Source organism: Nanorana parkeri, unplaced genomic scaffold (assembly GCF_000935625.1).
Source record: "Nanorana parkeri isolate BGI_ZX_2015 unplaced genomic scaffold, ASM93562v1 scaffold87, whole genome shotgun sequence".
Classification (NCBI taxonomy): Eukaryota; Metazoa; Chordata; class Amphibia; order Anura; family Dicroglossidae; genus Nanorana; species Nanorana parkeri.
In genome coordinates, this window is record NW_017306355.1 from 518631 (window position 1) to 534732 (window position 16102).

The window sequence follows — 16102 nt, forward strand, 5'->3', positions numbered from 1 at the left end:
GTTGTTTCACCTGTATCCTGGCTGGTGGAGCTTTAGAATATTGTTGGGTCTAATGACTTCATACAACAATGATCTAGATATTTTTTGTTTTTGACTGGCTGGAATGTGACTATCTCATGTTAATATTTGTGTAATATGTTAGTGCTTTAATGGGAGATTGATGGGGCATATTTGCACACATTTTAATTGACTGCAAATATTTGTCTTACGATTTGAGCTTTTGGGCTGGTCCAACACTGCCATTATGTAGATCCTTAAGTAGAACCTTTTGTTTAGCACCATCGGATCATAACAGACTCCCTACACGGACAGATTTGAAAGGAAATGGCTGCCGGCTGCGGAGACTGCTCCATCCAACATGACTTTTTTGCTTATTTCAAGTTGGCAATTAAAAATCTACAAAAGCTCCCCTGGTTCTCTCCTCCATCATTGCTACTACAAATGTTCTTTGCTAATAAAGGAATATGCATCATACTGATATCTGCCAGTTCCTACTTTAGACATGAAACATTTTTAGCGTGATTTCATTACTTTGTGGTCCGAGATTCGCCCATCCAGAATAAATGACCTCTGCTGATGCATGAAATCATACAAATGAACTGTAAGTGAGGAATGTGAACGATGTAAAGGTAAAGTGTCAGAATTAATACCAGTCTCGACAAGGAGCTCCATGAAAGCAGCGCTCCGATTGCACATCTTAATAGAAATGATCTTCAGATGATGAAATTAACAAGCAGAAACATGTCATATTGATTTAGGATTCAGAACATTCTAATTAATGGATGGTATACTTCGTAGGCATACAAGCCTGGCAATACGAACTTGTTACTGTTTATTGCCTGGCAGAGCGGATGGCAGCTCTGGTTCTTTTCGATCTGGCTTCTAGCACACTCTAGACTAAAGGGTTACTAAAACCTTTTCTTTTTAAAGTAATGTAGGAAGCATTGATCTCTGACAATATGCTATACTGGTATTAATAGTGGGAAATGTTTCCATTAATTTATTATTGTAAATCACCTTCATTTCTACTTGTCAAGTTTTGCAAACGTTTGGTAACTCAGACACTTGATACCTGGGACATTCAGATTGTTTTGTCCATTTGTTGCCTGTGTTTTGTGAAAATTGAATTTTTGTTGTCCATGTGTTGTATATGATTGCCCATTTAAAGTCCACATTTAGTCAGGATTTACATTTTTGTGTCTGCATATTGTCAAGCCACCACTGGTGTTTAGTGCACCATATTGCTGTAATTTAAAGTGCATCTAAACGCTGAAGCAAACATTTTATATATTACAGCTTACTAGCTCTTGGATGTAGTGGCTGCATTAGTTTTCTTTTTTTTATTTTCATTTGATGATTCTGCCAGTAACACAATTCCTGTCCTATAGTGACAACACTTATTCACTCCAGTTAATGTTCATGTCAATCCTCAATGTCAATGCTCCCACATTTGAGTTTCTTACAATTCCCCTTTTGCCCACAGCAAGATTCATTGTACAAGAGTGAAAGAAAATGCATAAAAAGTAAAAATGGAGTGGACAACACAGAACAATTATAAAAACGTGAAATAAATTAGCCATTCCATTTAACTAGGACTGTGGTAGGCAAAATCCGGCCCTCCAGCTGTAATCAAACAATAAAACCTATCATGCATCTGCCAGCCGGTATTTAGCTACCCCTGAAGTAGGAGATGAAAGTCTAATGATTATTTCCTTGTGTTCCTTCTTAGCAGTGTAGTTGGTGTGATATATATGGGATAGGCTAGATAAAGGAGACTTGATAGCCCAAAACATCATACCATATTTCACCTCATTCTGTACCTGATTTTGTCTCTGCTGTTTGCTATATAGCTCATTTATACTTTTTTTTGCTCGACATCTTTTTGCACGTGTATGTATTCTGTATCTAGAGATATAGATGTACTATGTGTTGATGGACATGTGTCTTTTTTCAACCTGGCTAACTATGTAACTATGTAACTATGTATTCACAGATTAAGAATACCTCACTGGAAGTGTAGATCACTACTGTTAATTAAAGTGTATGTCCACATAAGGATTTTCCTGATACATTATACAGTATATGGACTATTCCAATTAATTTGTTGAAAAGCTTTCTGTGAAATACAAGTAAATCTACAGTGAATTAATTACTGTCTGGTGTGCTTACTCCTTATGCATATGTAAAAGATTGACTTTGGGTTGCTGAGGTCTGAAGACAGCACATTTGGGATAACAAAGCTATACCTGGCCCCTGGGCCACAGAGTGATCACCAGGGGCCAAAAAAAAAAGCATTAGAACAGCAAGGGCAAGTGTTTATAATAAGATTTATATTCAATAGGGGGAATTTATGGAAACTGGAGTAGAGAGAATATGGAGCAGTTGCCCAGAGCAACCAATCAGCTTCTATGTTAGGTTTGAAAATAAAAGAGAGAAGCTGATAGGTTGCCATGCACAGTTGCTCTAGAGTTTGTCTGCTCCAGTTTTGATAAATTCCCCCCAATATGTTTTAAATGAGATTTGATAATGATAGTCTTTTTACTCACCAATGAAACATGCACATGGGATAGTTATTTGAAGGTATGAACCTTTTTCGGTAAGCCACAGCAGTATTCTGCAAATATTGTCCAGTTTTTGTTACACAGCATACCTGTGTCTGAATTTATGCATCAGAAGTATGCTGGTCCGCGTTATTTCTTTATAAGAATGATGGTAAAGCCCACAATGCAATTATTCCTATTCCTATAATTAAACAGGTTATATTTTGTTGCACTTTTTTTTTTGTAGGAACCATTTTTTTCCTGGATACATTGGTCAGCAGGTGGTGCTGTTCTGCAGAAGTCTATATTTCATGTGCACCTAGCTGATTTAGCCACTTGGAAGCTAGTTCCAATGTAATAAATGTGCAGCACATAGCCTGCATTTCTTACTGCTTTTATACAACAAACATAGTTATCGCATTTTTTCAGTAGACTGTTTTGTTTATCAGCTCTATTTTCAGCAAAAGAAAAAAAAGAATGTACAACACAGCTGTGCACATGGAGAAAAAATGCTGTTTTTGTCAATATGTCCTCAGCTAAGATGAACATAGACACTCAAGCTCAACTTGCGAATTCATGGTCAAATAGTCTACATAACAAAGAACAAATGTGGGGCAGCATGATGGCAGAGTGAAGGGGTCCAAACATATTTCTATAGAGACATTTTTCAGTTGGAAACAACAGATCTCACTGCACCAGTTTTCCTGAAGCTATATTAGCAATGCCATGGGGCATTAAGTGAGCTGGACCTTCAGTGAACGTGAATGAAAACTCTGCATGCATCAAGGCCCACAATGCCAACCTGCTGTGAGTCGCATGAAATAAAACACTCTGAGGGGAATTCATCAGAACTGGAGCTGAAAGAATCATCTGGAGCCATTGCCCAAAGTTAGCAATCCGCTTTGGTTGATTTACTTCCTCAGGTTAAGCTTTGAAAATTCAAGCTAATTGGTTGCCATGGGCAACTGCTCCAGATTTGATCAATCCTCCTCTATTTCTTTGGGTTACATGTCCTCTGGGTTCCTGCACACCAGATTAGCTTACCTCCTGACTTGAGCCTGAACTCTTGGAGCACCCTAGTATGCCTATATTTCTAAACAGCTTTCAATAGCCAATCCACCCTCACCTGTCTCCTATGCCCTTGGCCACTAACGAGGCACAAGTAGGGATGGGTATCTAGGATCTTGATTACAGTAACTAGCTAAAGTTTTTATATCAAAGCACCCTGGGAATTGAAATAATTGTGTAGTTCATTCTTTGGTATATCACTTTTAGATGAATCCAGGTACACCGTACTTTGCGTCTTATGCATCATTCCACAATACATGTATTCTGTGAATGGAGGAGGAGGGCATGAATGACAGGACATACACCGGCCATTCACAGAATGCAATGCATTATGGGAGAAAAGCAGTAGAAGTTCTCTGAATGGAGGAGAGGGCATGAAAGGGTGGGCGGGCAGTGCAACTTTTCACACCAGCAGCAGCTGCTGTTTACCTACACAGCACCGGAAGATAGCCACTCACGGCAATATCTGGTGGCTGTGAAGGCAGCATGAGCTGTAAGATGCTGTTCAGTAGCGGAAGAACTAGTATTGGAGTCTATTAAAGCTGAAGTGTGTGCATTGGAAATGGCAAACAGGATTCGAATGTAATTTGAACCATTATTAATACTTGAAACATAAAGTTTTCTATATATACCACGACTCTAACGCCACTTAAAAAGGCAAATGTAACCTAATGATCCTTGCTATTGACATTATAAACATGTATTGTATTTATGTTTGAATCATTTAATACATATTTTTGTAACATTTTGATCTTTTACCCTTTATGGTACAAGAAAATACCCTGTAATGATTTCAAGCTGAGCTCTGGGATAAAAATATTGTCTAAATGCTAGAGGCATGTGTATTCTTACTTGAATCTCGGTGTGCTTTGTGCATTTCTTCCATATCTGGGCTGTAGTCCAGCGTGAAACTTCACCTATGCAGAAACTTCCTGTAATCAAGACCAGTCTCTGCTGTTCTCTCTCCTTGTGCAGGGTGACTGGTCTTGTATGCACCCACTCCTGTAGTTTTCTGCAGGCAGCCTGTAGTGGGTGGGGCCTGCTAGGCCCCTTCCACAGCTCTGTTCTCTGCACAGGCTATGTGCAGCACAATAATGATATCACTGCCGCTTTACAAGCTAATAACTAGGTTTGAAAAGTAATTTGGTGCACACAGTGTGGATTTATATTATGCCTTGCTATTGATGAATATATTTAAATTAAAGCTTTTGTGCCTAGAGTTCAGTTTTAATAACTAACAACTGCTGCAGACATCTATGGAGAAAATTACCATCATGAACCACTTTGGTTACCAGTATCCACCAACTTAGCATAATCACAAGCTATTGATTATGTAGCATCTCACTGGAAAGGAACAAATGATCTTACGTAATGGTGGAGATGCAGCCCTTGCAAGTAGTCATTACTCAAAAAGTACATGAATAATGCAAGACCATGAATAACCTCACATTTAAGGGGTTACCAAGAGGTCACCCATTTCGTAACAGTGAGTATGGAGATGATAGAGCCCCGTGACTGAAAGTTCATAGCAGGCAGGGATGTAAAAAAAAGCATTAAACTTGATGAAACTGTACAGACAAACATAATTGTTGACTTATCCCATCACCTTGTCAGATAATGTAGACAATTTTATTTGATACTTATTGCTATATCATTTTTTTGTGTGAATTCAGCATGCATAACTAATGGAAATGTTAATGTTGCCCCCCCCCTTTTCCCCGTTCAATCTCCCAATAAACAATTGTACTGTGCAACATGAATTTAAACAGCCACAGCAGCCTTTTATCTAAAGATGAACTCCAGGATTTTTTTAAAAAAATGACCCTTGCAATGGGGGCCCCAGCACCGCAAGGGTTAAATGCTTGCTAATTCTAGGGGTAGAAGAATAAGCTGTAATACTTATGCCTTGCTCCTGCAGACTCCGGTGCTCTCCTCTTCTCTCAAATGTTCCAGATTGTGGGGGGCCCTCACATACAATGCAGGGCTATTGGCCATGCATTGTATATGATGTCAGCCTCTTAAATGAGAGACTTCAGGGGGAAGTTGGTGCACAGATGGATGGAGCCTGCTGGAGCTAAGAACAAGGTAAGCATTGGACCTTATTACGCTACCTCTAGACCCTTGGTTCTCAACTGGTGGGCCGTAACCCAAAAGTGGGTCGCGACCCCTTGTTCAGTGGGTCGCGCTATGCTTTCCACTTTTCTAGGTGAGAGTTTACTCAGCCTCCCCCTAGTGCAGCACTGTCCATTCTTACACTGAGCAACCATTCAAAATATGCTGCCTGGCGCCAAGTGTTGACTTGAGGTGGGCTGGGGGTATGGCCGCGAGGGACCTCCATCCATATGTACATTGCTTATAGCTCCTTCGCATGTGCTGTAGAGGTGCCTGGACTGGAGTGACATCACATTCTGGTTCCTGGCACCTCTACAGGTACACATTGGAGCTGTACAAGCAATGCACATATGGATGGAGCTCCCCGCACAGCACAGCAGCCCACACTGCTGTGCGCTCCATTGCAGTGCGACTTGGGTCACTATTTAACGACTGAGAACAAATGTGGGTCCAGAGGTTACAGAGGTTGAGAACCAGTGCTCTAGACCATAGTGAGTATTTATCTCATAGAGTGAGGACAACCCCACAGCATGGGTAGTTTTTTTTTTAATTCCCATTCAGCTTTAACCACAAAAAAATTAAAAGAGAACTATGGCCAAACCTTTTTTTGGTCATAGTTCTCTTTAGGGTCATAGGAGGACATTTACTAATGTCCTCCTGTGACCCATAACTCAGCAAATTGCAGGCTATTGCCCACTGTATGATGACATCGCAGAGCCCCGCTGCAGTTGGGATCCACCCTGCTGCCTGATTGATAGATGCTCTGGCTCTCTAGCTGTGCCCATCCCTCCCACATCCATCCGTCCAGTCATCGCTGGAGAAACAAAGAGGGGAGTGGGGAATCCCTGCGGAGAGCCATGAATGACAGCCATTGCTCTATGCAAGGAGAAGATTGGGAACTGAGTGATCAGCGATATGTGATCGCTCAGTTCTCAATTTAAGAGCTTCAGTGTCACATGTCATCTCTAAATATTGGAGTGTATTTCACTCTCCCCATAATTCTCCTTTAACAGTTTAAATTAACAATAAACTAGTAAAATCATACCAATAAATAACATAACAACTGCTGGTTACTAGAAGGGGGGTCTGCTTAACTAAAATCCACCCTTGTCCCCAGTTGAACCCTGATGGCTTGAGGATAGCTCCAGAATTGACTATTTCTGACTTCCCAAGCGCCCATTAAGACAACTGACACCTATTGGGAAGTACCATACCACCAGATGGGCCCCCTGCTTTGTAACCATCTCACCTCTCCACAGACTCCCTACAACCCTCTAACATGACAAATGGTTAGGGGGCAAATTAGTTCCTTCGTTGACCTTTTGGAATGAACTCCTGGTAGCCCTGCAGATCCTACCCCTGCGGTGGCCATATGACCCTCGACCTCTAATCAGGTAAGGCCTACTGCTTCTATACTAACATTAACTCTTTCTTAGAGACTATTCCTCACCCAGTCATGTAGCCCCTCTAGTATGTTTTTCCTCCAAATCTGCCTTTCTTGCCATGCACAGTAAGTAAAGCCTCAGATATCCATTAGGCCCCACTGCCTTAAAGTCCATTTCCACCTTCGTAAGTGATTAGCATTTATTGTGGTAATGTAGAGGTGCAGTGATGATGTATGTGCATTTCATTTTTATGGCACATTACAGGCTTTCCTCATTTTTTAATGAAGTTTTTATTAGGGCTGAAGCCTAATAATTCAAAATGTTCTCAACAGGAAATTCAGTCTGACACTGGGGTCTGATTGTAATCAGGCTGTAAACAGCTCTCACCCTCCCTGCTATTCATTGTAACATAATCAGTAAATAGGAGCTCTGCCTTTACATACATTACATACATTACACTGTCTGGGAAGGGGGGGGGGCTGACACTGCACTGTCACTGGCACAGAAAGTGAGAGGAAATCTTCCCAATGAAGGAACATACATCGATAAATCCACATCAGTGGTTGTAACCCTTCCCATCTAAAATGTTTTTCTAAGTATATCACCCTATTCATCATTCATTAGGCAAAGCAAGCAGTTAACATTTGCAGGGTGGAAGGGTAAATCTTTTTTTCCTTGGAGTTCAACCTCATTGTTCCTTTAAGTTGTACATTTCCAATTAATTAAAAAGGCAGCCTAAGAAATTCTTTTTTTTACAGAAACATCCATCTAAAGTGAAACGGTCGTGTGAGAAGTACAAGAGCTCCCTTTGTTGACATCTTGTAAAAATGCTAGTTGACTGGCTGTTTTGCTGTCTTCTAGTTTGAGTCACTGACCTGCAACAATTATGCAGAGCAGGAAAGACAGATCTTATCTGTATACTCGTTCCAGATCGGATACTCAAAGCATGACAATCAGCATGACCGCTGAGCATGTAGCATTTTCATAAGGAGAGGTCAGACATCGTGGCTTCCGTATTTTATTCCTAACATATAAGACATTTATTTAATTGTCCACTTTAATTTCCCATGCTACCCAAATAACACAAAGTAAATAAAAAATACATGAAATCCCCATTACCAGCCTTTGCAATAGTGATCATCATGATAATCAGGAGATGGCAGCAGTGATAAGTCCTATCTCCACTTACATATACGAAATGTACCGCAATGTTTAGGATATTGACCAATAGATTTCTGTTTACTCCCATATAAGCTAACAACAAGGATAATACAGGCAGAAGATACCCTCACCTTTCATCATATGAATAAATATAGTCATAATAAAAATACAAGACATCCCATGACTTTTTAAGTGGTAAGCTATTCACCAAAAGAGAAAGGCTGTAATTTAGCAAAAATAATTTTCATCTTCAGGGTCTGACATCTTAACAGCAATCCCGATTAAAATGTACATTAGAGGTCCAAGGTAATTATTTTAGAATACTGAATGGATGAGTGTGATTAGTGCAGAATACAAAGTAGCTGGGGTAGCTGATTGGATTACAATAGGCCAAGCTGATAACTGTAAACACAGAATGATGGAGAGCTAATCAGCAAAGTGTCTGGAGACGCTGACACTCAGCAGATTTAACCACAAACCCACAGCTCCAACATGACTGTAAAGACTACAGCTAGCATAAGTAAAGTACATGTAGATGGCCTTTATACTTAAAGAGGAACTCTAGAATTCTGCTACACAGCATTTTCCCCAGGCTCCGGCGAGCTCCAGACCCGTGACCTCATCACGCCTAATACAGGTCCATTAGGCGAGAGGACGCGGAGGGACAGGATCAGGTGAGTATATCTTCTTTTTTTACCACAGATAAAAATGAGCAATTAACCCTTGCAGTGCGGAGGTGGCCCCACTGCAAGGGTTAATTTTAAAAGAAACTGGAGTTCTTCTTTAAAGGGTATCTATGAGCAAAAGCTAAACAAACTAAAATATATTTGTATTTCTATACTGAATGTCCATAAGTTGTATCCCACTCCTAATATCCATATCTATCTAGAAGTTTGTAAACTTACTTATTGAAGATGTCCATAGGTTCTATTTTTTTAATGCACTGACACAATTTCACTCAGCCCTGTGAACATGCGCTTCCTTGTTTTCCAACTCTCTATGGAGCCTGCCTTTTGAACTACAACTCAACATCTGAACAATGTAACATTATCATTGCTTGCTGGAAGCATTGCTTGATGGGATATGTAGTCTTGAGAAATCGAGATTGCATCACATGAAGCGGCAGGGAAAGTGATGGGCAGACAGAAGACAGCATTGATTACATAAAAATGTTTTTTTCAAGTAAGAGTTGATTGCGTTATGAAAAACAACTATAGTATGTATTCTTATTACAATGCTGATGTTCTACCAGGATAATGCATGCTGTGACTCTAGAATTTAGGCCATACACCAGTAGAATTTCTTTTTTTTTTAAATCATTTTTTGAATGTTTGTTTTGTTTTCTAATTGTTAATGGGGCCAAATTCACAATTGATTTCGACTGCAATGCCAAAAAAATCAAACAAGCAGGATAAAAAAAAAATTCTCAAATGAACAAAATGCTAATGATAATTGTGGTTTTCATTCAGGAAACTTCATTCCGTGATTCCTTTGCTTGCCGTGGGTCCCCAGCACTTCTAGTTTGTGACCTTGCCATTCAGACCAAGGTGTTGGCCTTTGTTTCTAGCTTTGCTAAGCTTCTAGGGTATCCCCATTCTGAGATATCTGTACAACCGGGACAGTACAAACCTTGAAAAGGTTAGGTTGGATCCTGAACCTTCAGAAGTCGGTGTTGGAGCTGACTCATCCCTTAAAGTATCTGGATCTTATCCCAGACACACAGCTCAAACGACAATTATGCTTCATTAACTTAAACTCCTAACTTTACGTTCTTGGCCTGGTGGCTCAGGAGTCTGGTTCTGGAGTTGGGGAAATCCTTCCTTCCGATCACCTTCTAAGATTCTCACAGACGTGAACGTGACAGGCTGGGAAGGAGTCCTAGACTGCTTGTTGTGCCACGGACTTGCATGCCATAGGGATCCTGTTTCCTGATCAATATTCTGGAGCCCTGAGAAATTTGGTTGTCTGCAATGCTGGAATTCCCAACTGTCGGTTATCTGACCAGGATCCAGTCGGACAACACCATGTCAGTGTGAGACATCAACCACCAGGAAAGAACCAGAACAATATTGATCGCGAAGGTGAGTATCAGACCAGGTGGGCTGCACTCAGCAGAGGGGGTACAGTTGTCCTTTAAGCTACCCATTGTTACCTTGTTACCTAGACTAAGCAAAAATCTCATGTCAATAAGCAGGGGCGTAACTAGAAATCATAGGGCCCCATAGAAAAATGTTGTATGCCCCTCCCTCCCCCCCAAAAAAAGAAAAATGCTTTTTCTACCATCACATGCGGTATGCAGGTGTTTACATGCAGCGGCTGTCACCTGATCATTAACTTGAATGGGTGACAGCTGCCACTTGTAAACGGCAAATTAGGGATTCCTGCTGCAGGAAAACGCAAGTTCCTGACGCAGGAATCCCTCATCACAGCTAAACTTACAGATGTGAATGGGGCCCAATAAACACATACATACACACACATAGAGAAATACATCCCACCCATCCCCAAACACACACATAGAGAAATACTGTACATATACACACACGCACAGAATAATACTCCAGCACCAACGTCCCCCACAGATAAATTAATACACACACACAAACAAAGAATAATACACCACCCCTTGTTTCCCCTTCCCCCCGTAGATAAAATAAAACACACACAGAATAATGCACCCCCCTCCTTTCCCCCTCCCCCCATAGATAAACTAAAAAAAACCATCACCTGCATGATCAATGGTGATCCAGTGGTTGATTAGTAAGGTCTGGTGGAGACCTTACTAATCCTTCTCTTCGGCCAGAGTTCAGAGCTCTGGCCGAAAGAAGCAGCTATGCGGTCTGCATCTGACAGAGATGCAGACCATGTAGCTGTGGGCCAGATGGTACCGGTTCGTGGGCTGAAATGAGCTCATGGGCCGGTACTTGGTGACCCCTGAAGAGCTTTCCTTCCTGCAGCTGACCGGACCCCCTCTGCCCGGGACCCCATAGCAGCTGCATGGGCTGCTACGGCAGTAGTTCCACCACTGTCTATAAGGTACCCACTGACGTTGTCATCCTTAACTCTTAAGAGAACAACAAACAGATCCATCACTATTATTTTTCCTCTAATAAACTGGCTCTGAAAAGTGTCAGGGTGCGTTCCCTCAAGCTTTCTAGGCTAAACAAGAATGTTCAGCCAACTTGACCTACATGTGTACAGGAGCTTCACAGACACAGGTACTTTTGGGTGATTTGCCCAACTGCCCTCTAGTTCTTGATTTTATTTTGACAGTTATGCATCATGGGCTTTGTCTGCACTGGCATACACCTAGCCACTAAACCTAGTACTTAGTAGATGAAATACAATCAAGAAAATATGGCACAGTAAGCAAGAGCAGATCTACATACTAAATTATTTAATATCATTATTTTAAATTATTAATTACCATGTAACCTTTAAAACAGTTTTTACATTTTTTTTATTTGCATATTCCTAAAGCAAAAAAAAATAGCTGTGACCTAGCATACTTTTCACTGCATTATAAAATAAGTCTTTGTATACTGCAACATTCCTGGTGTTGTGTCTTAGGGACAGGACAAAATGCTACTGGCTAAATAACCCAACCCAACTGGTACCTGTTTTTGCCAAGAGTACTAGGCACGCAGACACACTCATCTAGCAATCTTAATCATTTTGACAGGATCAGGTGACAATTGTGTGTTGTCTGTTGGTGTCTTATGCAGGGACATCATGTAAAAAAAGGCAGATGGAATGGGGAAAGACAGAAAAAACAAATATATAGATATAGATATATATCTATATATACATATTTTTAAAGATGCTTTTGTGCTTTAGGTTGGTAGTCTCCTGTTCTCACCTCTTCATTGGCAGGCAGATGCATGTTCTCCACTGATCCTGCTCCTGGGTTTTCCATTGCTTGATGTTTCTGATAGAAAGAACAGCAGACTCTAAGCAGGACAATAATAGCAGAGAAAAACAGGAAACTGAGTGCAATATCAGACAAATTAGAAAAAAAGAAGAAGTGTCAACGGAGCACTGAATTAGTGACAACTCATCATATGCAATTCCCAAGCAGAGATATTCTCAGAAGTCACCAGATTAGTGTATACTGACAAAACCTCACAAGAGGAAGTGATAAATTACTAAATAACCTGAGTATAAATACGCACCCTATACCAGGAATTAACAAACCGTTATTGAGAAAGGTAACGAGTGTCATCGAGTGATATGCTTAATACATGCTGGACAGCAATGATGATCTAATACAGACCTAAAACCAGATCACCAAATGTGTGACCACTATGGATGCAAACAAATGGGTTACAATGAAGAGGTGTGATTGTTTGGAGACTAATTTGATCACAAAGGTCCCTATGAGCACATTGCCAGATTACATGATTGTCTAATTTTGAAGGTCAAACTTTTCCTGTCAGCAAGAAACTACGTATTTGAAAAGTTAATTTATAGCCAGATTTATAGTTGGATAAATACACCTGGTTCCTGTTCCTCACATGTGGTCACAAAAGATACCCCAGGGAAGAGCATAATCTCTCCCAAGGGGATACTGGCAACAAAGATAAAAAATTTAGTGGATTGAACTTCTGTTGTGTTTTTATCGCTGTATGTTTCCTGACTACCTGTATATAATGTAAAGTAACACATAAAAAAGAATTTAAAAAAAATAATAATTTTAAGTCCCCACCCATACATACATGCATGCAAACATGCGTCGGGGCGCATACGTGCAAAAACGACGATTGCGCCCATTACGCCGCACATGTTACATATCGCCGCGAACGTCGCAGTGAGAGCAATAAGTCTAGGGCCATCAATCACTGATAACACTAAACTGATGAGCGGTAAAAGCTTTTAAAGTGTCGCCTATGGCCAATTTTGGGTATGGTAGTTTTCTGCGATTTCGCGGGTGCGCGCAATTTTAAAGGTTGACATGTTTGGTGTCTATTTATCCGACGTGACCCTGACTTTTATATTTTACCAAAAAACTGGGTAATAATAAATGTTTCCTAACATAATGTAAAAAAAACTTTTTTTTTTCAAAATTTTCTTTAATTTTTCCTAATTATAGTAAAAAATAAAAACCCCAGTGGTGATTAAATACCACCAAAATAAAGCTCTATCTGTCCCCAAAAAATGGTATAAAATTAATTTCAGTACAGCGTTGCATGACGGAATAAACTTCAGTCAAAGTACTGCAGCGCTGAACACTGAAAAATGGCCTGGCCAGGAAGGGGGTCAAAACACCTGGTCTTGAAGTGGTTAAACACTTTAACAACAGCTGCTCTTGAACATTTAACGAATTCTGCTGTTTTGCTGGTACTCTCTCAATGGCTCAGAGCGCCAACAATCATCCCACGTTCAAAGGCTGTTAAATCGCGTTGTTTACCCATATCTTCAGAAAAAAAATCACTTCTACTGTTGTGGTAAACAACCTGCTTCCCTATTTATAATGGTCTGGCCCTCTAGCAAGTTCAGCGCGAAATTATAGCTAATTATAGCTAATTTGCCTACAAACGTCAGGTGGTCATAATAATCTGGCCACTCAGTGTATGTGTGTGTGTGTGTGTGTGTGTGTGTGTGTGTGTGTGTGTGTGTATGATACTTTAGTATTGTGTGAAGATCGCAGCAGTACAAGGTCATTTAGCAAAAACAATAAAACAATTCTCATCTCAAACACCTTTGCATAGTGTAAATACTAGTTTATTCCTCGATCTCCCTTTTTCCCAATAACTGAATTATTTATCCCTGTAATTGTTCAGCAGTGGAAAAGTCATGTAACAAGTTCACCACAGCAGACTGCCTGGCTGTCATCTATAGAAGAGCTTCTGTACTCTTAACATTTCTTACAGAAATCCTCTTGCTTTACCAAAACAGAAACTTAAACATATTATCTCACATTGCCTTACAAGATATCATGCTGCATGGAGCTGCAGTAACTATGTTTAATACATACCTACAGGGAGGTGTACGGAAGGTGTGTACATACCAGTATGAGACTCGTTCAATAAATAGTACACACCCTCCATAGAAGGTGTCCCCCTCCTTCTACATTATAATTTGCTTCTCCTCCCACATCATCGTATAGTGCCTCTCCTGTTCCTGGCACCTAATCTAGGGAACAAGTCCAATTATTCAGCCAGCATGTAGACAAACAACTTGACGGAGGCTGTACCATCATCTAACCCAAAGCTGCAGAGACACAATATCTGTAACTCTTGTGGATATTCTCATCAAACTGTACTTCCATCAGCTGAAGCTGAGCTCCAGACAGATATAACAATATGTAATACATTTATGAAAAAAATTATTGAATGCATTTTTATTGCAGCTGAATTAAAAGAGAACTATGGGGTAACCTTTTCATCCCATAGTTCTCTTTAGGGTAACAGGAGGACATATACCAACCTCCTCCGGTGACCCAAAGCTCAGTGTATAGCAGGCTATTGAACAGGGGTAATCTGATGTAAATGGACACATCTGACTCTCCATAGACCTAAAATGGTTCCGGTAAGTTTAGTTTTTCCTTCTTTACAAGAGGGAGGAAAATACTGGATGGATGTCACATACGTTCCAAACTGCTCTGATCAGCAGGGTATCTATGCCCGGATCCCCTGCTGCTCGGAACTGAAGGTGCCCATGTGAAAGGGGCTTTAGGATCTGTTGCATGCACATGTGCTGGAAAACAAGAAAAAGAGAGATGACCTCATCATCTGCTCTTTCATTGTCCAGTCAAAGGCTAGGTAAAGGAAATCAAGCTATATTCCTTAACTAAAGCAGAAAAAACTGAAGTCAGCAGCCTTGCTAGATATGTATATCTCAGGACATGCTGGACAGAGTTACAAATTCTTCTGTAAGCAAAACAACTCCCAGGTATGTGTTTTACGGTGTATTTAGTTATTTGTCAGAAGTTTAGCTGTAAGCTCAGATTTCATGGATGGTTTTATCAAACAATCCTCATACAATAATTTGGAATATCTTTTTGTAGCTGCTTAAAGGGAACTGTATCAGTGAGTATATGAAAGTAGAGGTTTCTTTTAAGATAATATATTAAAGCATGGTATTAAATGTTTAGTTGTAAAACAAAAATTGGATCGAAATTGTAACTATAGATATATACTGTATATATATACACTATATTACCAAAAGTAGTGGGATGCCTGCCTTTACACGCACATGAACTTTAACGGCATCCCAGTCTCAGTCCATAGGGTTCAATATTGAGTTGGCCCACCCTTTGCCACTATAACAGCTTCAACTCTTCTGGGAAGACTGTCCACAAGGTTTAGGAGTGTGTCTATGGGAATGTTTGAGGTCAGGTACTGATGTTGGATGAGAAGGCCTGGCTTGCAGTCTCCACTCCAATTCATCCCAAAGGTGTTCTATCGGGATGAGGTCAAGACTCTTTGCAGGTCAGTCAAGTTCCTTCACCCCAAACTTGCTCATCCATGTCTTTAGTGGGATCGCCAGACAGAGAAGCGTAATAAGCCACTCCAGAGAACAACGTCTCCACTTCTCTAGAGTCCAGTGGCGGCGTGCTTTACACCACTGCATCCAACGCTTTGCATTGCACTTGGTGATGTAAAGCTTGAATGCAGCTGCTCGGCCATGGAAACCCATTCCATGAAGCTTCCTACGCAGTGTTGTTGTGCCAATTTGAAGGCCACACAAAGTTTGGATGTCTGTAGCTATTGACTCAGCAGACAGTTGGCGACTTCTGCGCACTGTGCACTTCAGCATGGACTGACCGTGCTCTGTCACTTTACGTGGCCTACCACTTTGTGGCTGAGTTGCTGTTGTTCCCTGTTGCTTCCACAT

The 16102-nt window shown here is 40.6% G+C and overlaps 1 protein-coding gene across 1 annotated transcript in view; it reads right to left on the bottom strand.

Annotated features, from left to right (window-relative positions):
- Nucleotides 1–14318, bottom strand: part of HK3 (hexokinase 3) — an 86575-nt gene extending 72257 nt beyond the window's left edge. Inside the window, exons 1-2 of the mRNA XM_018552405.1 lie at nucleotides 14241–14318; nucleotides 12126–12194 (exon numbers count right to left, since the gene is read on the bottom strand). Of these exons, the coding sequence (XP_018407907.1) occupies nucleotides 12126–12182 (57 nt within the window). The 5' untranslated portion in view covers nucleotides 12183–12194; nucleotides 14241–14318. The remainder of the gene's footprint in view (nucleotides 1–12125; nucleotides 12195–14240) is intronic.
- Nucleotides 14319–16102: the final 1784 nt, after the last annotated feature.